Source organism: Mastigoproctus giganteus, chromosome 1 (genome assembly GCF_048544385.1).
Source record: "Mastigoproctus giganteus isolate SK-2022 chromosome 1, ASM4854438v1, whole genome shotgun sequence".
Classification (NCBI taxonomy): Eukaryota; Metazoa; Arthropoda; class Arachnida; order Uropygi; family Thelyphonidae; genus Mastigoproctus; species Mastigoproctus giganteus.
Window position 1 is genome coordinate 61,821,520 of NC_143575.1, and position 24,269 is coordinate 61,845,788.

At 34.5% G+C, this 24,269-nt stretch overlaps 1 protein-coding gene across 2 annotated transcripts in view; it reads right to left on the bottom strand.

Annotated features, from left to right (window-relative positions):
* Lnpk (zinc-ribbon metal-binding protein lunapark) overlaps positions 1-24,269 on the bottom strand; it is a 206,312-nt gene that overhangs the window by 59,105 nt on the left and 122,938 nt on the right. For both annotated transcript variants that reach the window (XM_090380315.1, XM_090380310.1), the window contains exon 7: positions 21,199-21,372. In XM_090380315.1, coding sequence (XP_090236441.1) covers positions 21,199-21,372 — 174 coding nt within the window. The remainder of the gene's footprint in view (positions 1-21,198; positions 21,373-24,269) is intronic.

The window sequence follows — 24,269 nt, forward strand, 5'->3', positions numbered from 1 at the left end:
CAATGATGGACTTGCTTATCTATGAAAGACAATATGCCTGAAACAGCCTGAAATCTGAGAAATCAAAGATTGGGTGCTTTTGCATAACAATGTCCCAGTGCATTGGTCACTGCTTGTGCAGCAGAAACTTTCTTGGCACACACTACTGTGGTGTTTCCACAGCCACTGTTCTCTCCTTACCTCAAACTGTTATATTTATCTCTAGCTCCAATTCTCACAAACCTCAATTACTGTCTTCTCCACAGTTGGTACCCTAGTGCATTGAAAGAGGCCTATATCATCCCACTATATAGAAAACAGGGTGAGAAAGTTATGACTAATAACTACCAACCTATTACTATACTAAACACAATAGCGAAAATTTCTGAATTTCTACTTTATAAATATCTTAGTTCCTACCTTCACCCTTTTATCAATAATCATCAGCATGCTTTTCTTCCCAGGAAATCAACTGTTTCAAATCTGGCCTCGTTCTCTTATTTCCTAAACTAATTTGGACAAAGGAAATCAAATTGATTTGCTTTTCCTTGATATTTCACATGCATTTGACTCTGTCCACATCGATCTTCTGCTCTTAGCTTTTATCTTATGGTCTACAATCCCGTTTACTGGATTTGCTTAATTCACTGCTTAGAAACTGTAAACTATCCATAATAACTGATGGTATTTCAACTCCATTTACTGTTTTGCAAGGTGTTCATCAAGGCTCACCCTTGGGGTTGCCCTTCTTTATTGTTTACATTAATGATCTGTCAACTTTATCTTAGTCCGTTAACGTTGAGTTGCAACTTTATGAATATGATATTAAACCTTATAAAGTTATTTATTCTTCAACTGAGAGCAATGAACTCAAGTACTGTCTTGATTTCCTCTCACTCGGGCTCAATAAAAATAACTTGTTTCTAAACCCAATAAAATGTAAATTGTCACTTTCATTCAAATCGTGCAGTTAAACCCTCTGTCTTTACTGATTATTATATTGGAAATTCTCTAATTGCAAGTCCTGATACATTCAAGGACGTAGGTGTTCTATTTTATTTCAATCTGACCTTCATCCTTCTTCCTATGTTGATCACGTAATATCTCAGACTTCCAAACTTCTTGGATTAATTAAGCATTCTTCCTTGATTTTCAAGAGTAACAAAGTTAATTTTTCCCTACAAGCAGCTTATACTTTGCATTTTTTATTATTGTAATATTATTTGGTCACCACAACAGGAATATCTTTCTCACAGACTTGAGAAAATTTAAATTGAATTCATTGAATTCTTATGCTTTCAAAATCGCCTTGCCTTTCACTTTCAAAACTATGGAACTCTTTTTCATCACTTCAGAACTGTTCCTCTTCACTCCAGTCGACAGCTGCATGGTTTTCTTTTTGTTGGCAACATCATAACTCTATTATCGAATTCTCCATCTCTCTTGAACAAATGAATTTCACTATATCATGCTTGAATTCTCATCACAAAACCAATTTCTCACTGCCTATCCTTCATACTCAACTTTTACTTGGAAGTCCTCTGTTCCACTTCCTTCAGGTATTGAATAATCACAATACTGATTTTATACTTAAACCATCTATGTATAAGAAATTGCTCTTTACTCCGTTTTGTTAATCCAAATTTTGTATACATTTCAATACTAGTTTTGTTCTGATTAATACTGTTTTGTATTGATTCTCTGTAATTCTCAGCATTCTCACCATTATCTAAAGTCTGTGTGCCCTGTGAGTGAGAAGTTTGTAATAAATAAATAAATAAATCTCTTTCTACAGATGGATTAGGTTATCATTTCCAGAATGTAGTGGAGGTTCAAATGACTCTGAAGACTGTATTAGTAGTTGTTGTTGTTTGGTTTTTAGGAGCATTAGCAACTAAGGCCATAACGCTCCGGGGATATGCGATGGTCATTCCCTGACCTTTCCGCATCCTCCGTATTTGGTGGTCACAGGCTCGAACCCCAGTCTAATCAAGAAGCATGTGCTACGCACTGCTTCTCCTGCCCACCTGGCTACAGAGGCACCTGTATTAGTAGTGGCAAATGATGTAAGAAAGCAAGCTTATACAGCACCACACAAAAAAAAAAAAAAAAAAAAAAACATTTCACCTATCCATTCCCTCCAATAGCTTGTCTAGTACTTCCTTGAAATTATTTAAGCTATCAACTTCCACAGCAACAGATGGAAATTTGTTCCAACAATCAACCACCTGTTGGCTAAAGGCAAACTTTTGTCTATGTATTCTGTAACTGTCCATCCTCAATTTGAATTTATGCCCCTTCATTTACATAGTCTGTGTATAGTGAACTTCAAAAATGCCTCAAACTACATGAAACTAGTAAAAACATGTAACTGCTCAAGAATGGTATTTTGAAGAAAATTGCATTTAAGGGTTTTGAAATACCACTGGATTATAGACATAATTCCTCTTCCGGATAAAATAAAAGTGCATCAATTTCATAAATTTCATATGAAGCCTTGTCAATAGAATAGTTTCAACATAATACGTCACTTGAAATATTAAACACGAGACTATCAGCAGGATTCTCACCAATATAGAGCCTCGCACACTTTAAATTCCCACGTGTTTAACGTGACACACCATGGGAGTTAGAACTAATATATAAATCTTATCTTCACTAATTACTTAACCAATTGACAATGAACATAGAGTTTTGCATTTGGACTCTACTTTTAACCCTATGGTTTTAGTTTTTTCTTGTTTACATACGTTTTAAGTCCTTGTTTACACAGTGATTTTATGGATGACAACCGGGAAAAATGTAGTGCACTTTTTCCCCTGGGCACAGTCTTAATTTTTTTAATGTGGTTAAACTTTTACTTTTATCTTTCTTATGAACTTCAAGTTATAAATACAGATTAAGAGGTGTGTACTGGACAAATTAAGCTATTGCTATAAATTAATTATTAATTATGGAACAGAGGCACTCAAAAATGTTGGCTCTTAAAGAAGGGAGAAAAGGAAAACAAACAAATCAAAAACTTCATTTTGAGATTGCATTATTTTGAACAAAGCATTCGTCTTAAGGGATTAGTATTAGTACTGGTAAAATGATGTAAGGATTTTGTAAAACCATCAAAAAATAAAATAACCAATGTCACCTTCCCTCACTTCACCTAATTCTTCCTTTCAAGTATTTATCCGATCCCTCATTAAATTTCTATATAAAATTCTAAATTCCATGGGTGACAGTTCAATATTCAATCCATGAATAAAGGAAAATTTTCAAACATCTAGTTTACCACCTCGTCTAGTTAGTTAAACTAGATGTTTAGGTGGTAAACATCTAGTTTACCACCTCGTCTCAATTTAAATTTATGCCCCCTTATGTTTGTAATTCAAGTGACTAAGTGTAAAAATTCCCCCAGAATTTAGTTTACTCAAATCTTTCAAGGCCTTAAACACCTTAATCAAATCACTCCACATATACATGGTCTCCAAACATAGAAGCTCACAAAACTGAAGTTTTTCTCTCTCTTAATAAGAATACCCTCTGTGTCCTTAACCAATCTCATTGCTCTTTTCTGTATTTTCTCCAACAAGTTAAATGAGGTTTTAAAGCCTATAATGCAACATCCGAGGTGCAGCCTGGTCACTGCCTTATACAGGGCCGTTCCTGGCTCCTTGGTCGCCTGCATGCAGCAACTATTTGCTGCACATTTACAAAATATTTTTAAAAGGGAAAAACTTTTTGTTTTTACTAGTAATATGAAACAATGATACAAATTTAAATTAAATTTTTACTGAAACTGAAATACAAAACTATGCAATAATCCTATCCTATACATAATTCTTGAAGAGTCCTTCCGCACATCTGTCCCCGTTCTACTTTAAAAATAGTTTTAAAATATAAAACTAAAAGACATTAAACTACAAAAAAATAATAAAACGACATTAAAAAATACTTATGCATTCAGCTCAATTTTTAATTTTACATAAATTTTCGTGCTTTAATTGTAGCAATTACTTTTTCCATTAAATTAAATTGTACATATCAATGCACTGTGAAGTATCATTTTCTACAGCAGCTATTGCAAGGTCACTTAGTCTTTCTTGAAGCATTGTAGATCTTAAATAATTTTTAATGATCTTTAATTTAGAAAAAGATCTTTCACCAGTTGAAACAGAAACTGGAAGAGTCCAAAAATTCTCAATGCTATCACAACATTTGGAACTGCATTTATTATATTATTGTTACATATTTTAAGAAACTCCTGTAGATCGTCACTAATAATATATTTAATGCTTTTAATAATTTCAGCTCTTCAAAAAGTTCTTTGTTGGTTATATCACTTTCACATATAGAAGAATCTGTCAATTTTATATGTAAATTACTGCAATGCATTTTAAGTTCTTCATCATTTAAATCACAAAAAATTTGTAAAATTAGATTAAAAAATTAAAAATTAGTAAACATTCATCTATATCTCCTAACATTTCATAGACATGTTAGGAGTTATAGATGCATGACATGCTCCTAACATGTCATAACATGTCTGGCAATGACGTTTTGTACATCACTGCCAGAATATACAGTGAAACTTCTCCTAACGGACACCTCTCATTTAACGGACATCTCTCTACAACGGACATTTTCAAATTCCCCAACTCACCTCCATTGGTTTTAACGCGTTTGCAGCTTCTGTGTAGCGGACATTCTCTGTAACGGACGCGGACAGGCAATCAGCACTGTTTCGTTTAGATTAGCACTTAATTTGATCTCCCCATAACGGACAGCGGGTGAGCTTACGGCCCTTTTTCTAGGAACTTTTCTTCCACGTATTGCCTCAATCGTGTGTTTATTTTCTATTTCCGATTCTCAGAATTTTATCAAGGTTTGCGTCGTGGTTCTAAACCCTTTTTCAAGAATTTTAAGGCATGTGTAAAACTTCTGATGAATTCGGTGTGTGCAAGGGGCGGGGGGGGGAATATGGTCGGCCTTTCGTCTTTTCAGTTTTGTTCAGTGTCGTGTGAAGTGCACAATGTCTTCTCGTAAACATTTAACTTTAAAAGATAAAGTCGAACTCATTAATGCGTAACATCAGCAAAAAAATAGTGTTCGCAATCTCGCTGCAAAATTCAAAATCGGGAAGACGCAGGTAAGCGACATCCTAAAGAAAAAAAATGAACTGCTCAAACAATTTTGGCAACACGGAAATGAACAAGTTCAAAAATCATTCCCGAAAACTGTTGGACTTCAAATTGACAATGTTACGTACGAGTGGTTTTGTCGCGCACGTGCTAAAAAAAGTCCCATTAATGGGCCTATTATTAGGGAAAAGGCTTTGGAGGTTGCGAAATCTATGGGAGTAAATGAGTTCAAAGCTTCTGTGGTATGGCTAGACAAGTTCAAAACTCGGCATAAAATTTCTAGGAAAACAGTAAGTGGTGAAGGTGGATCTGTTGATACTGGGGTTGTAACAGAGTGGACTGTCAAATTGGAAGATTTATGTCGTGATTTTGAAGCTAAGGATATTTACAACTGTGACGAAACAGGGTTGTTTTTTTAAAGTTCTTCCTGAAAAAACAATGAGTCTAAAAAATGAAAAGTGCCAGGGCGGAAAGATTTCTAAGGAACGCTTGACTGTACTATTGTGTACAAATATGCTGGGAGACTTTGAACAACCTCTTGTTATAGGAAAACCACAAAATCCTCGTTGTTTCAGGGGCATAAAGTTGAATCTTTTGAATGTTGACTGGAACTCTAATAAAAAAGCGTGGATGACACGAGATATCATGAGCGAATGGATAAGTCACTTTAACCAAAACTTGATTCGTCAAAACAGAAAAATTATTCTTTTCATGGATAATGCTGCATCTCACCCGCACATTGAATTGTCCAACATTCAAATCGTTTTTCTGCACCAAACACATCTGCAGAGTGTCAGCCCTTGGATCAAGGGATAATAAAAAATTTTAAACTTCACTACAGAAAATGTGTTTAAGACATCTCATTGCAAACATGAACGATGTAACATGTGCGAGTGACCTTGCAAAGAAAATCAGCATCCTAGATGCGATTCAATGGATTTCCTCTTCAGTAAACGCAATTAGAAAACAAACTGTCGTGAACTGTTTTGTAAAGTCTGGCTTGTCAAACGCAAAAATTGAAGTTGTGAACAGCAAATGTGGAGCACCAAGAAGAACAAGAACTTCATCTATTGATAATGTACGATACTTCAGCTACAAGTAACCCTGGCTACAAAGATATAGACTCAAACCTCAGTACAGAAGATGGTGCTCTAAATATCAACGACATTATCATCGATACTTTTCAAGAAGTTCCTCATGAGGATGAAGAAATGGAAGGAGGTCATTCTGTCGAAGAACATTAACGACGAACCACCGATGAAAATAGAAGAAGCGCTAATACAAATCAATCGTTTAAAAATGTTTTTCGCCACTGAAGTATCTTACTGAAGGACTTTCGATGGTTTCTTCACTCCAAACAAATGTTGAAAACAAAATTATCAGCCGGAAGAAGGTGCAGAAGAAAATAAATGATTACGGTAAGTATTTTTCATAAGATAAAGTCATAATATGCATAACACAATTGTATGTATATTATTTACAAAAATATTGTGCAAAATCTGTATATAATTTAATTTAATTTTACATTAAACGTTTAACGATTTTTCTTTATCTCTTGTGTATGTAATTGTATATTATTTACAAAAATATTGTTCAAAATCTGTATATATTTTAATTTATTTTTACATTAAACGTTTAACGATTTTTCTTTCTTTTTTTTTTTTTTTCTCCCTCAGACTTCTTGTCAGCGGATACTTCTCTCTAACGGACACATTTTCGTTCCCCATGGCTGTCCGTTAAAGGGAAGTTTCACTGTACAACAAAATATATCATAAATGTTAATTATTCAACATGGCTGTCAGGAGTGCAATCTAGAACAATTGAGAAATACTTGCTATTTTTGACTTTACCTAATATTTCTTTTCTCATTTTGTCAGCAATTAAAGAAATAACATCATTCCGCAATTTACTTCTCAGATAATGTGGCATACGGCTAATATGTTTTTTTTTTTTTTTTTTTTTTTTTAATATTGGAAAAGTCATCCATTATGCACGAATCAAATATAGCTAACATTTCAATTACTTTAAAAAAAAAATTACCATTATTGGGAACATACAAAATCACTTGAGGAACCACAAAATGCAAGAGTCTGGCCAGCTAAATATTGAACAACAGAAAAAATTCTTTTCAAAATTTCACTCCACTGATTTTTCTCTAGTTCACACAAGAGCCATTGTTCTTTAATCTACAGTTGTTTGTTTGTTAACATGGACTTCATTGTAAAGCATTTATTGTAATTAGAAATATGAGTAGAAGATATTTCATGTTGAAAATTAATACTAGCATGCTTCCAATCAGAAAGGCCAGTTCAACATAACTGAATATTTGCAGTTTTAAATATTTTACAACAAAACAATATATTCTATTTGTCGAAAGTGAATATATTAACCAGTCAAGATTTACCTTTTCGTTATTTGCTAATGTCCTTATATAATATACACTTGAAAATAGTACTTTTTTATTCGAAGGATAAGAAACATCATTCATTTGTTTAGAACCAATTTCTGCTAACATGTCTATCCACTTTCTTGATAAAAATTTGGGCCAATGACCAGGATCCTTGATGGCTTCTATGGGAATGTTTTCAGCCACTGCTTATGATTTTTCACCTCCAATAGAAGCATAATTTTCTTGCTCCACTATAAGTTGCCCTATTACTTTATCATCATCACAAATTTGCTCTGATTCATCACCTTATTCTGCATGTGCATTAGTTGTAGTACTTTTACAATACTTTAATGTACTTCCTTCTTTTTTCTTTTTTTTTTCCTTCTTGTTTTTCTGTTCTTTTTTATATTCCTCCACTTAATTTTTCCCATGGAAACATCTTATCTGGATAATTAATTCAGCAGACTCTCAATTTACCGGAACACTTCAAGACCCCAAATAAAAAAAAAAATAAAAAATAAACCAGAAATCATAAAATTCAAGTAATAACTAGAATAGGTATAAACGATGTTTTGCAAGTCGTAAATAAGCAACAAGCAGGGTGTTATAAAGTCGTCATTGGGAGACTATTATCTTGCAACTCCCACTGTTTTCACACCCGATGCTAAAAAAAAAAAAAAAAAAAGAGAGAGAGAGAGAGAGAGAGAAAGAGAAATGTTTAGTTTATTTTAGTGGGTCGCTTCGATTGTTTGTTTCATTGCACCACAAAGAGAAAAATTGTTTTGTTATTTATGTCAAGGATAACATAAAATAAAACTTTTGTTTTTTGTTTAGAAATTGCAAAAATGACGGGTAAACGCAAACGAGTTGTGCTTTCAATTAAACAAAAACTTGAAATTATTCAAAAGTTTGAAAATGCATCCATTAAAACATCGTAAAAAATAAAGGGAAGCACTGTATTGGACACGCGAGTAGTGCATGGCAAGTTTTTTATCTATCGCCTTGTTTTTTCATAGGTTGCTGAACATTTTTGGATATACAGTCAGTCCTCGTATAGCACGATAGTTGTGTTCCTAGAAACCCTCGTGCAATATAAAGAACAGGCCCTATGGGGAAAATAGGGTTAGGTGCCGGCCACCCAAAATTGAACACACGTTTTTAACCAAAACATTACTAAACACAATAAATAATCGTAATAAAATACGTATTTTATTACGACTATTACGTAATAAAATATTGCCAATGCTTTTGCTTCTATCGTAAGCAAACTTGTTTTTTGTTTGATTTTCTATCCAAACAGTTGACAGCCGTTGCATCTTTTCCAATTCTTTGTGTCTTAATCTAATGGATTTTAATTACACTTTGAGTTGTTCCTGCTATGAAAGTTGTTTTTATTTTCTCTGCATTCTTTGTAATTTTCGGCGTTGCCTCATTTAGGTCTGTAGCACGTGCAATATGACATGGTCTTTTATTTCGCTCAAAGCGTTTCACAGTTTCATATTTTTTCGCTATCGACAGTGGCGGACTGGCCATAAACCTTACCAGGGGAAACCCCGGTGGGCGGAGGCCGGTGTGATTTTGGCCATAAACGCTAGTATGAGGCCACTATAAATTTTCCCGGGTAAGAATTTTTGACCCAGTTCGTCTTTGTTTATCGATATTGCTTTTCTTTTTCTCTCTGAATCTGCAGTGTCTTCACCAGGACGCTTCCTTTTCACACCTTTTAAGTATTTTACTCATTTTTAGGGAATAAAGCACAATTACAAAACGAGGAGGCACGCTTGATACACATAAACAAAGCTGCGCGCGTGTAGCAACTGAATAAACAACACCGTAAAGGCAGAGATACACTATTAACACCTCACATTTTACTAAATCACATTTCTAGGGGGTTACTACCATAAAACAATAAAACAATTTCCAGTTGCGTTTCTGCTAGTGGAATCTGTTATAAACTGGTAGTAAACTCGATCTAATTGCATTTGCGATTATACCGATAGCTGGAATCGTGTTGGTTTTTACGTTATTATGGTGCAATGTGTTTCCCCTTCACTGATAAAAAAAAACAAAAAAAAAAAACATTAATACATTTTCAGAATCTTCTTCATTCCTATCGTGTTGCGTTCAGTTGGGATGATTCTGCGTTCGACTGCCATTTCTTGGAAACACAACGGCGAATCGTGCATAAGCGAATTCGGTTCGTGTTATATAAGATATCGTTCCCCTATTTATAAATTGTGTATGATCGAATTCGTGTAATGTAAACACGTGTTATACGAGGACTGACTGTACTCTGCTGTAGTAAGTCCCCGACTTATGTTAAATATTTTTTCACTCAATTTTTTTTTTTCTTTTTAAGGATTGTAAAATTTTAAACAGAATAATAATAATAAGCAATCAATAAAGACGATCACGGCATGAACAAATTGCACAAACAGGATATGAAGTCAAGCTTAAAAATAGGAATGAAGAGAATTTTTAAAATTTATTTAGGTTTTTTTTTATATAGCTGAAGATTTCAGTGAAGGGGACCGCGCGTTTCACCATAATAACATAAAATCCCACAGAATTCCAGCTATCGGTATTATTGCAAATGCAATATGATTGAGTTTACTACCCATTTATAATGAATTGCAGTAACAAAAAAAGCCTAATAACCCCCGGAATGTGCAAATTGTTTTTATTGTTTTATGGTAGTGACCTCCAGAAAGGTGTTTCAGTAAAATGTGAGCTCGCATGGGGTGATAATAGTGAGTTTTTGCCTTACCCCCTGTGAAATTCTTTACATAAAATTTCATTTTGACCATTATCATGGTGCCAACTAAGAGAATAAGTGACAGCGGTACTAGTATATCTACCAAAAAAAAAAAGGAAAGCAATCAATTCGTATCAGAAAATTAAAATAAGGATGTTTGAAAATGGTCAAACATGAATAAGTATCATGTGGAATTTAAATTTGTCAGTTTCAACAGTGAACATAATAATAAAAGAAAAAGACAGAATACTAGAAGCGGTGAAGGGATCGGCACCAATGAAGTCAACTATGATAACCAAGGCTTAAAAAAAAACTGATATGTATTTCATAAATACATATCAGTTTATACTGCACATTTCTTCCTTTAATGTTTTCTTTTCATATGTGCCACTCCAACTTCACTGCTGTCCCCAGATAAAGGTTTTAATTGAACAAATTAAAAATATATAACTAACTAATTGAAAAATATATAACTATTTTTCTTCATTCTTCTGAGGACATATGTGGGTTTTGTAATTTTGGCACATCATGGATATAGGAGCAATATTTTATTAGTCATTCCCTAGTTATAAAACTCAACTTACATAAGAAGTCCTGGAATGTATGTCGGGGACTTACTATATTTTTGAATTAGCTGGGAAATCGATTATCCGGGATTTTTATTTTACCATCTATCCTGGAAAATTGAGAATCTACTGTATTTAGTATATATTGCTCTAAGGTGTATTTGGGTAATTTTAACTGACTCTTTTATTTAATGAGTCAAAAACACTTACCTTTATTATTTGTGCTAATCATAAAACCTTATTACTAAATTAATAAAAAGGTTAGCAATGGAAATGCTTTTCTAAATGACAATATTCTGTCCTCGTAGGTCATGTCTATGCGTATCTTACTTTAGTCCCAATTGAATCCTCTCTTGCACAAACACACGAGTATGTTGTCTGCGACTTGGCACCACGATCATTTAATACAAATTCCGCACAATCATACACAACATGAAAAACAACGTAGTTAATTAAATTATCATATTAGGCCATTCGAATATTTTTTATTCATCTGCCGTGCATTGTGTATTATGTCCTTAAGTTGCATGTGTTCTAGGGTCAATTTGCCTGTTTTGCTAGATGAAAAACCTGAGTTAAAGTAGTTAGGGCTCCTATTGTTATAAAAAGTGTTCACAAAGACTAGTGCTGGTTTTCAATTTTCACAGTATTTGCCGCCTGCATGTTGACCATGCATTCCCTGTGCTTTTGAGCAGCCCTGGCCTTATATAATGAAATAACCACCCATCTCTACTGGCAAAATTCAGTATGTCACTGAACTAAGCCATCCTGTCTACACTATTAAGAAAACTTCATATATTTTACTCCCAAGTCTTTTCATAATCTAAAATTTTGAGCTTGGCAGTACCCGAGTGGTATGTTATTCTAGGATTACTGCTACTGAGATGCAAGCCCCTGCATTTTCCATGTTAAATTATCACATTATCACACAAGGGAATAGGTTAAACCTTTACTGCCATTTCTCAGCCCATCCAAATAATTTATCTACGTCTTGCTGGAACATCATATTGATTACTGTTATTAACTACCCTTCTCACCTTTGCATCATCAGCAAACTTAGACATTAAACTTGAAATATCTGCAACAATATCATTAATGAAAATTAGACACAGTAAGCAGACCAAGAACCAAATGCTGTAGAACCAGACTCATAACGTTAGCCCATGAAGAGCAATGAACTACTTAACCTTTCTTTTATCAGCAGGAGTAAATTGCTCTTAATGCCACATTATTACAATTTACACAATAATCATTCACTGGGACTATATCAAAAGCTTTACTGAAATCTATGATGTCAAAACTATTCTGCCTATCCAGTTCTCTACTGAAAACATCACGGTGACTAATTATACTAGTCAGATAAGGTCTACCCCTTGACAAAGCCATGCTGTGATTCCCTTATAATTTCAAACCTGTCTAGCTGATATTGTATTGCATGCTTATCTGGATTCATTAATCTTTCTTGGCACAGAAGTCAAAACTGATAGGTCTGCAGTTCAGTGTTTTCCCTTTGAGCCACCTTTATGAATAGAGACATATTTGCACACTTTCAATTATACAGTAACCAAAAAAAAAGAGAAAGAAAGCAGAGAGAAAGACAGTATCTGTCTTTCTCTCTGCTTTCATCAAGCATCACCTTAAAAAAGTAATATTTGTAGTGAAACGTATAAGATATTGTTTGATTACAGTCATTTTTTTGTCTCAAAGCAAAGATATTGCATCAGATAACACTTCTATTGCATCAGACAGTAACTGCAAGGTATTGCATCAGCCATTTCTATAAATACAATGTTGGAAGGGTATACACGCTCAGTGTCCTGTTTTGCAAGGTGTAAGCATGGCTCCATATGTTCAGTTGACACCGAGAAAAAAAAATTTTACCGGTGTAGCTGTTGCTCTGTCCCAGGAAGGGCTTTCTACGTGTGCTATCGCTGATAAAATAGGGTGCCACCAGTCAACAGTATCCCGGATGCTGAAATTAAAGCATGAAACCGGTAATGTGAAGAAAAGACCTGGATCTGGCCATAAGAGAGTGACTATGTTTTCCCAAGATTGATATTTGAAACGGTATATATTATGCTTTCGTAATCGCCAAGCTAGTGCTCTTGATCCAAAACTGGACTTTGAGATGGCCTCTAGTGTTGAAACAAGTGCACAAACTATCCAAAAATTTTGGAATGTGGTCTGCATGCCTATCGGCCTAAGAAGAAGCCTTTGCTGACCCAACAAATGAGAAAGAAGCAACTTGCTTGGGCTAAAATGCATGTTTCATGGACAAAAGAGCCATGGGACGCTGTCATCTTTTCTGACAAATCAAAATTCAACCTGCATGGCTTGGATGGGAAGCGTTATGTCAGAAGACAAAAATTCGAGGCATACCATCCTGACTGCATAACACCAACTGTAAAGTTCACCACCGGTCAGATGGTCTGGGGATGCATAACAAGCAAAGGGGTGGGGCAAATTAAGTTTATTAATGGAATGGTGAATGTAGAAACCTACACTGCTATCTTGGAGGAGTGCCTGAAACCCGTTATTAGGGATCACCACACAGACATCCAAAACTGCATTTTTCAATAGGACTCAGCACCTTGCCACACAGCAAAATTGGTAAGTTTTATGCTATTTAGATTTAATGATGAGTTTGTCTTCTTGTCTTACAAGACTTAAAACATACTTACACCAATGTTTTCCCTCGTTTTTCTCCCTTAAGGTGCAGTCATACCTTGGAAATGCTGGCATTACAGTGTTGGACTGGCCCAGCAACAGTCCACATTTGAAACCTATTGAAAAATCTAATATTGCTCGGAAGAAGCCAACAAGTAAGGTTCAGCTGCAGGAGAGCATTGTAAGGGTGTGGTACCACGAAATTGGGCAACTGTATATCCATAAGTTGATTAACTCTATGCCAGATCGTTGCAAGGCTGCAATTGCAGCTCAAGGAGGAACAACAAAATACTAAGGACTTATTTTGCTGATTTACAGTACATAATATTATTACATTAACTTGTCATTTCAGTTTGTACACATAAATGCAATAAAATGTGTGTTTGGTTGTCATGATTGCCATTTGCATGATTTCTCATATTTCCATTAATTACACATTTTACCCTTTGGGAAGATATTTATGGCAATTAGGTATATCAGGTGAAGTCTTTTTATTGGATTTCATTCACAGAGATATATATTCCATCTAACAAATGCATTTTGAACATTTCTGCAACCCACAATGCAGTGCAAAACACATTATTTTCAAAATTCACAAGTGATACAGTGTTTTTGTCCACCACTGTACTATACAGAGGCCACCGTAGCAGAGTGGTCAGCCGCACGGGTGCATAAGTACACGTGCTTTAGTGACCCAGGTTCAAGTCCATGACTGCTGAATACGGTGCTGTTTCAACTGCTCTGTTCAACATTCAGAAATGGATTTGTCGGATTTGTGGAGGTCATAACCATAAAACAATAAGCAGTCCCCTGTTTATTGGGCTTTTCTGTTAGTGCAATCTATTATAAACAGATAGTAAACTCGCCCTTATTGAATTTGCGATAATACCGATAGCTGGAATTCTGTGGGTGTTCACATTATGGTGAAATGTGTTTCTCCTTCCATGACATCTTCAATCATATAAAAAAAACAAATTTTCAGAATCTTCTCTTCATTCCTATTTTAATGCTTCATAAATCGTTTCACTGTTCTCACTTGCTTATCTTTTTTACTGTTTTAAATTTTAACCCTTGCTCAAAAATGTTAGTAAACAGAAATATCAACTAGTTAGTATGTACATATTACAGTACGTATTATTGAAGCTATGCATGTAAGCGTAAATTTATTTTTATTTTGCTAACCTGTGGAAAATATTCTTCCGATAATAAAGTGTAAATTTGTGCTTGTTATATCTTTACTTTTATAGCCTGTGGATAATTTTCCTCCTATATTTTCTAATTAAAATTGCTGTTTAATAGAATTAAAATTCAATTCACAAACGTGATCACTTTTTTTTTTTTTTTTTTTTGGTAGTTGTTGGCGTATAGGCTTCTGTGGCCATAATGCACCTCCCAGGGTTTTTGCACTACTCTGATCCAAGCCCGAGGCAGGAATCGAATCCGTGACCTTTGGGTTGCCAGGCAGGCACTAAATGTGATCATAATGACCGGCGCTTTACTACTTATCATATAGTGAATGGTACTTTACTATGATGAGTCCATCGTATCATGATTTGATCGTACAGAAAATCAATCGTAAAGTGGAGATCCATTGTATTTTTAACTATTTACGTGAAACTTCACATAATTGGAGTAGCCGCTTAATCGGGCCAAAAATGCACTAGTCCTGATGTGTCCCAAATAACCGGAATCGACTGTGTGTGTGTGTGTGTGTGTGTGTGTGTGTGTGTGTGTGTGTGTGTGTGTGTGTGTGTATATATATATATATATATACATACACAGTAGACTCTTGATTTTCTGGGATAGATGATAAAAAACAAATCCCAGATAATCTATTTCCTGGTTATCCAATTATCCAAAAATACAAAAGTCCCCGACATACGTAAGAGACATGTTTCAGGACTTCTTACTTCATCGAATTTTACGTAACTCGGGAATGACTAATAACATATTGCTACTATATTATTATTGAAAAATCTGAATTCCGCACAATACTTGTTAATGTTTGACCATTTTCATACATTCTTATCAGTTTAATTTTCTGATCCAAATCAATCGGTTTCTTTTTCTTAGTAGATTTACTAGTACCGCTGTCACTTATTCTCTTAGTCGGCACCATGATAACGTTCAAAATGAAATTTCCTGTAAAGAACTTCACAGGGTTAAGGCAAAAACTCACTATTATCACCCTGTGCGAGCTCACATTTTACTAAATCACATTTCTGGAGGTCACTGCCATAAAATAATAAAAACAATTTGCACTTTCCAGTTTATTGGGCTTTTCTGTTTGTGCATCTAATTATAAACAGGTAGTAAACTCGATCTTATTGCATTTGCGGAAATACTGATAGCTGGAATTCTGTGGGTTTTTATGTTATTATGGTGAAATGTGAGTCCCTTTTACTGAAATCTTCGGTAATATAAAAAAATAAAAATAAATAAATTGTAAGAATCTTCTCTTTCCTATTTTTTTTGCTTGTTAACTCCGTATCTCACTTGTGAAATTTGTGTGTGCCGTGATTGTTTTGCTTATTATTTTTTTTTTGCTGTTGTCTTAAATTTTACAATCCTAAAAAAAAAAAAAAAAATAGTGAAAAAAATTTACATAAATCCGTAGTTGTGTAAGTCGGGGACTTCCTGTATCGAAAAATATTCAGCGACCTACATAAAAATTATGATGATAGATAAAAAATTTACCATGTACTACTCGCATGTCCAATTCAATACTTCCCTTTATTTTTGCGATGCTGATTTTAAATCTAATAGCTTCCCTTTATTTTTTACAATGTTGCGTATGGTTTGGTCACCAACATTATAAAGGTTCATTAAAGATTTAACGGATGCACTGTTTTCAAACGTTTGAATAATTTCAAGTTTTTGTTTAACTGAAAGCACAACTCTTTTGCATTTACCTATCTTTGAAAGCACAACTCTTTTTTTTAATGAAAACCACAAACACAACAGGTATTAGAACCTATAGTACTTAGTACCGTGCTTGGGTCGGAGGTTGAGAAGACGAAAGAAGATATTTGTTGACATTAGACTGTAATTTTCAGGAAATATGTATGAAGGAAGGTTGTTCCAGAAAATGGCAGTTGAATGAATAAACGAGGAATATGAAAAGTTGGGTCTGTGAGTTTGAAGATGGATATGTTCGGACTGTTTTTAAAGAGAGAGCAGGAATTATAGAAGCCAACTTAGAAGAACAGTGTCCATGGAAGTATCGGTAGAAAAGGCACGGAGCAGAAACAGTACGTCTATGAGACAGCAAATGGAGACTCTGTTACAGAGGAGTCATTAATTAACCTAACTGCCCTCTTCTGAATGGAATCTAGAAGCCTGAGAGAGGTTTTGGGGGCACTGCCCCAGATGTGGGAACAATATTCCACGGTACAGCGGATTTGCGATTTGTACAGAGTGAACAGCTGTTTGGAAGAAAAGTAATGCCAAGAACGAAAGAGAAAACCAAGTTTTTTAGATGCAGAGGAAGCAATATTTGTAATGTGCTTGTGCCAAAGAGATTAGAAGTCAGAGTAATCCCCAAAAGAGATATATCAACTTGCCTAGAAATCGGAGTGTCACCAAAGATAAGCATAGGAGCAGAAGAATCCTTTTTTGCGAGATATAAGACAAGACTGAGTTTTAGAAGGATTGAAATCAACCAAGGTGTCTTTGCCCCACTGGAGAATTACCTGGAGATCGGCATTTAAGGAATTGGTAGCGGATATTCAAGAAGTTGAAGCTGATTGAGCAGGGCAAGATTTCTCAAAATGGAAAGCAGAATGCAATGTGCTATCATCGGCAAAAAACTATGGATAGGATTTCCAGTCAATGGAAGAAGGTCATTAATATACAAGAGGAAAAGAGTGGGGGAAAGAACTGAATGGGGGACACCAGCATTAGTGGAGAAGACAGAAGACAGAGAGCCATCTACCATCGCCCTCAGTGAGCAATCAGAGAGAAAACTGGATAACCAATTACAAAAAACAGTTGGAAAACCATAAGACGGAAGCTTGTTTAGAAGACCTTTATGTCATACATGATCGAAAGCCTTTGAGATGTCAAGAGCAACTGCTTGAGTTTCACAAAACTTTTCCGTTGAATTTGTCCATAAATGAATAACATAAGCGATCGTTGATCAGACGGAAGGTTTCTAGGTAGTTTGTAAGAGTTGGCAGTTAATTGATTTCTCCATTACTTCAGAAAGAGTAGAAGTAATTGTAATGGGATGATAATTGGATGGGAGGGATTTGTCACCCTTTTTAGGAACTGGCTGGATATGAGCAAATTTTCAAGCAGAAGGAAAAACACCTTTGGAATAAGAAATTGAAAAAAAGGCAGCAAAGAACTGGAGTAAGTTCAGGAGCACAGGTTTTGAGAACAAGTGGAGAAATACCATCAGGACCTGGGGCTTTCTTAGCATCAAGATTCATCAAAATCCTTCTGATATCCTTTTGACAGAAGACCACAGGAAGTATTGAATGGAGCGTGTTGGGAATAGTGGAAGGTGTTTTACCAAGATCGATAATGCATGAGTTGAAAGAAAAATGGGATGCTAGCAGGTCAGCTTTATCCTTGGCTGAAGTGACAACAGAACCATCTGGTTTGGACAGAGGTGGGAGCAGAGATGGGCAAAAGTTGCGGCCAATAGCTTTGGCAAGAGACCAGAATGCTTGGCTACCATTAGGGCAAGAGGCAAGTTTTTTACTCTTAGCCTGTTCAAAATCTAGTTTGGACTAAATAACTGCTTTACAATTGTTGTGAACTTTGGTGTAGGTAGAAAATGAAACTGAAAAATTGGAAACAAGCCAATTATGATATGCAACGTTCTTCTCTTGAACAAGCCTTAGCATATTTATTGGAAAACCAATAAATAACATAATAAATAAAGGTTTAGATAAAGGACGAGATTCTATAGTGGAGTGTGGAATAAAGGATTCCATTCCTACAAGAATAATTTCACTGACACGATCTGAGCAAACGATGACATCAGAAATTTTGAAACAGTAATACAATCAAGGAAAAGAAACAGAAATCTCGGAGGTCATCCCATTTTGCATTCTTGTAATGCCAAACAATACGTGGTTGAGAATAGCCATGAGATAAAGGCTCCATTGGAGAACAGACAATCACCAAGTTGTGATCTAAAGTGCCTAAAGGACCACTTACTTCGACCGTGTACTTAGAAGGGTTGTTTGTGAGAAAAAGATGAAGCATGTTGGTTATATGGTTAGGATTGTCAGTATTCTTGTAGGTAAATGAACAATCTGTGGAAGGTCATTAGTAATTGCAAAATCCTCAGCATCTCGACCAGCTGGGTCAGTGTGACTAGAAAATGGAAGCCAGCTGGAGTTGTGAACATTAAAATCACCCAGAAAAATTACCTCACTGTTAGGAAAGTTGGACTAGAGAAAGTCAAGTTGCAAAGAGAGGAAGTCAAAGAGCTCCAAGTGATTAGTGGAATTGGGAGAACGGTAGAGACAACAGATGAATTTGACACAATGAGATAGAGAGATTTTAAGCCAGAGAAGATCGAAAAGAGGAGATTCCAAATTACCAAGTCTCTGACATGGAATATCGGAACGGACATATGCACAATTACCACCTTTGAGGCGAAAGGAATCATACAGCAAATAATTTGGGCAACTGAGATGAGCAGTAGTTGAATCGACCAATAACTGAGATTCTGTAAGAAAAAGTACATGGGGTTTGGCAGACTGCAAGCGGAAATGAATGTCGTTAAGATTAGAATTAAGACCATGTATATTTGTGAAATGAACAAATATACATGGTCTTAATATTTGTATTATTTGTATTCAATAGTAAGAAAAAGTTGGGGGACATGTTGTATGAAGTAATGAAATTTTTGGATATGGCATATACATGGTAAGAATATACCCATATCCTTGACATAACATGGCCTTGACAATGTCCTCCGCATACACACTACTCGGACTCCCTCCAGTCACTATCTGGAAAAGTAGAGGTAGCAATATTATACACTAGCTGATCCGGAAGCCTCCTAAAACAGTTACCAATATGTTTAGTCCAGTGTATTAACTAGCAGCCGGCCTGCGAACACTGTTTTAGAGCTGTACCCTCAAAATATAAGGAAGATTGGATCTTGCCATGATGTTCATCATAACCTCAAAAGTCATCAGTCATACCTGCATGATGGAAGAGATGAGGAAGGGTTGAACGGAACTTAGCTCTGGAGACTAAACATGGGTTCCACAACTTCAAGCCTCCATTAAGCAAAGTGGTGGTATTGCACTGGTTTATGAGAGTTATCTACCACCTAGTATTGCCTGGTAACACAGAAGGGCAGCATTCTTCCATGTGGTGTGGGTGCCACACCTCAACCCCCGCTTACGTTGGTTCACACCTGGGTGGTCACCCACAGTGTGCTTGTGCATGGAGGTTATACCCAGGATTACTAACAGTCTCACCATCGTGAAGGTGCAAGCAGAGGATTTGGCTGTCACAGACCGTACGGACTTTACCAAAATTAAGTCCACCTGACTTGAATGTCACCCGAATATCAGTTCCATCAGCATTTTAGACTCCCAGGTAGCAAGTACAGCTTGTCTGGCATATCTGAGAGAATGTCTGTGACAACCTCAAGGACCTCTTTTGCGTTTACCCATCATTTTCACAATTTCTAAACAAAAAACTATATATATTTACCATAAAAAAAAATTTCGACATTCCTGACATAAATAACAAAACAAAATTTGTCTGTTTGCGGTGCGACAAAACACAACAATCGATGCGATGCACTAAAACAAACTAAACGTTTGTTCTCTTTCTTTTTTTTTTTTTGAGCGATGGGCCTGAAGACAGTGGAGGGTTGCAAGATAATAGGCACATTAATCTTCCAATGACAACTTATTGTCAATGACTGCTTCTTGTCCCTTATTTACAACTTGCAAAACATCTATTTATACCTATTCTAGTTACTTACTTGAATTTTATGATTTTTGGTTTATTATTTTTTATTTTTTTTATTTCGAGCCTTGAAGTGTCCGGGTTAATCCGATCCCAGTAAATCAAGAGTCTGCTGTATGTATATATATATAGTGTTGGAATCAGGGCCTGCTGATAATTTATAATCATCCCATGCACCTTTCTTCTCTGCCACTAAGGTCATAAATTCAGCTGTCATCCATAGTTTGGTCTATACCTTATTGAAAACTTTTTTTGATCAAAAACTTTTCTGTTAGTATAAAAAGCTTAATAGCCTCCAGGATAACTTCTTTAAACATTTTATATTTGCATTTTTTTTAAAGTCATCATTTGGTCTCACTGAAAAGGATTTAATATTCAAGATCATTATAATCGCCCCTGATTCTGAATATGCACAAAGCAAAAATCGCAGTGATTTATTTACTACTGTTTTGGCATATTCACATCTCTGTTTCCTTCATCTGGGTTAAGGGCACAACTTGAAATGACTGTTGTAAATAATTTACATGCATAATAACTCTAAAATAAATCACTTTTGAACACATGTTTGACTGTATTTCTTATTTTGAACCCCAGTATATGTCCCAGAATTTTTTGCAAACAATTTAAGGAACACCTTGCATATGAGAAAAATCATTCTCTAACTTTTATGAACTACTCTTCAGGATTGTAGTTTATAAATCATAAACATATGACTGTGCTGATTACTTTATTTATGGGGAGGGAAGAAAATTACAAACTTACCAACGTAGTCAAATTCTTCTCTCAGAGCCATTCCATTATGTGAATGACAACTACGACAGATAAGGGCATAACGATTTGCTGGGCCATCACCAACAAGATAATCAATCATTCTATCTATCAGTGACCTCTCCCTCGGTAAGACTGGACGTGGCAATGACAAAGGTGGAGGCCTAACTGTTGGAGAAGATGAAGTCTTACAAAATACATATATAAAGACTGAGAGACAAGACAAAAAAATGTAGATACATTATACACAAACACAGAATGAAATTTCAATTTTATGAATCCAAATTTTATATTTTCCGATTTTATGCACATTTATTTTGGTCCCAATGAAAAATCCCAAGAATAACATTTGTCATTAATTTTCCTTAATTTCTATTTTATTTTCCTATCTGTAAATTTGCATTCAGCACTGTGTTTTATCATCATCAGGGCAAAATCACTTAAATTTACAACAGTTGCACAGTTTAGTCACAATGATTTCAACAACAATCACTTAGCAAGATATCCCACTACAGATACACAATAGTGTTTACACAATAGTGGTTTCTTGGGCAGTTTACAACTGTCCAAGAAATCTCTGTATCTGCATATATTCATATGTAAAGCATTATACAGATGTTTCTTACTGATTGTGATCCCCTCAATCACAGTTCTGCTTATTGTTGACTTTTTTATCCACCCAATTCTGACTACTGTGGTTTTGTTTATTTGCTGTTTCTTTTTCACTTCCCAGTTTTTGTAATCATGGCTTTGCTTATCCACTGTTTCCTTTTTACTATCCAGTTTTTTTGCCATTTGTGACTAGATTTTTACTTATTCGTGAACAATGTTGTTCAATAAATTATTTGATGAATTGAGGTACATACATTTAAAACATTTCAAATATTATTGCAACCCTTCGTTACTACCAGATATTTTCATTAAATACTGTAATTGCTTTTGATGTACTTACTACCTGCCACAAAACTGACAAAAATATATTGCATATTTTTGTGACATTTAAACTAACTTTAATGCACAAAAATAAAAATATTACATAATAATCTATACTGTAATAATGTTAAATTAATGAAATTAATAATCTTTCAATAAAAGTAGTGTATTATAAAGTGTAATATTACCTTCAGTACATTTAAAGAAAATTATTAAAATAGATGGCTATTTTAATACTTCAGATGCACAACTCTTATACAAAAAGATAAATGCAAGAATAAATTAGAAGTTTTTCCCCCATAAACATAGTTTTATAAATTCCCTTGTGTGTAGTTTACCTTAGTTTTTCACTCTTTCAGTCACTTTCAGCAATCCTTCAACCTTTCCCTCCAAATTCATAAAAATGTTTTAAGTTATACAGTGATATAAAATCTTTCCTTTGTCAGACTCCTTACCTTTGTCAAAGATTTCTTTGTAAGATTAAAAAGTACGTACATTTATTTTGAGTTCACAGGGTACCTAAATTTTTTTAACCTGTCAATTAGCCCTTAAAAAATCAGAACACTCACAAATTACTTGTAAATAGATTCCCTTTCTGTTTGAAGTCTCTCTAGATCATGTGGATATGCCTTTGGTCCTCACATAAAAACTTGGAGTTATCTATGATACAAAATTCTAATTTATCAGCACTGCAACCACCCTGAAGGAAATTTATAAAAACCACCTAGATTTTAAAACAATGGCTTAAACATCATTTGATTAATGTCATCACTACACATTTCAGTAAATTCATAAAACACAATGTATTTCGTGTTATATTATTTTGTTCTAGAAACTAGAGATTTCAAAAATCAATTATGTGGCTGCACTTTAATATTGGTTCCTCTGCTAGACCTTACATAAATCTAGCACCGAGCCTATGAAATTCAGAACCTTCATGGCTCAATCAATGCATAATTAAAAATAATCTTGTCTTCATTTTGCAAAACTTTCTGACTTGTATTAGGATGTCCTGATTTTTGGGCCATCACCAATTGGCATATCCCGAGGAGACCGTACAAACTCAGGCCATTCATCCCTCTGTACAAGAGACTATGGGCAGTTGATCACCATTTCCTCCTTTAGCTTACTATAAGATATATTTAAGATATTGATCCCATCTAGCTTGCTAAAAATCCAAAGATTCTAACTCAGTGTGCAATCTTATTCTACAAAGAGCTTAACTTAAAAAGATTTTTTTTTTTTTCCAGAAGAGTCCAATTTCCCATTTTTCCCTCAACCAACTAGTATTTATATACAAGTTTACATTTACGAGTATTTACATTTTTCTCCCAACCAACTTCTATGTAAATTTCTTGTGAGTATGGTTATTTTATTATATACATACATATGTACTATAACTTATGTATTTATATTCTTAATATTTATGTATTTATACTTATGTATAAATTTATGTATTTAAACTTATGTATTTATATTCTTAATGTTATGTATTGTAATACTGTATATCACTGTTAATTTTTTTTTATAACATACCTTTTTATATTCTATATAAGTCCCTCTGATCATTGGATTGGCTGTAGTATACTGACTTGGCAATAAATTGATTGATTGGTTTATATTTTTTAAAGGACTGCTTTGATTGGCTACAGTGATGTTCAGTCACCAGTGAACGCAATTTTCATTTTTATTATTTAAATACCATTTATTATGCCGAAGAATAAAAATATTAGTAAAAATGAGTTCTACTTCTAAGAAACAGCAAAAAATTATAGGATTAGTAGAAAAGTTTATTATATCAGATAAATTAAAAAGTGGAAATAGTGATTTTCCAATTATGCATACAAATGGCATCAACGAATCAACTGTTTTATCAAAAAAAGCTGAAGATAAAATTTGGGCAAGCATTTGTTGCCTACAGTTTTTATCAATAAAAACTGCATGTATTCTTCAAATTATTACTAGTAAATTAAACCTTTACACTATTTTTATGGTACATTTTATACTATATATATATATATATATATATATATAAAATATAAAATACATAAATATTGTGAGTAAATATTTAAACAATGAGTTGAATATATGAGAACGTATTCATATATATTCTTATATTTCAACTCACTGGG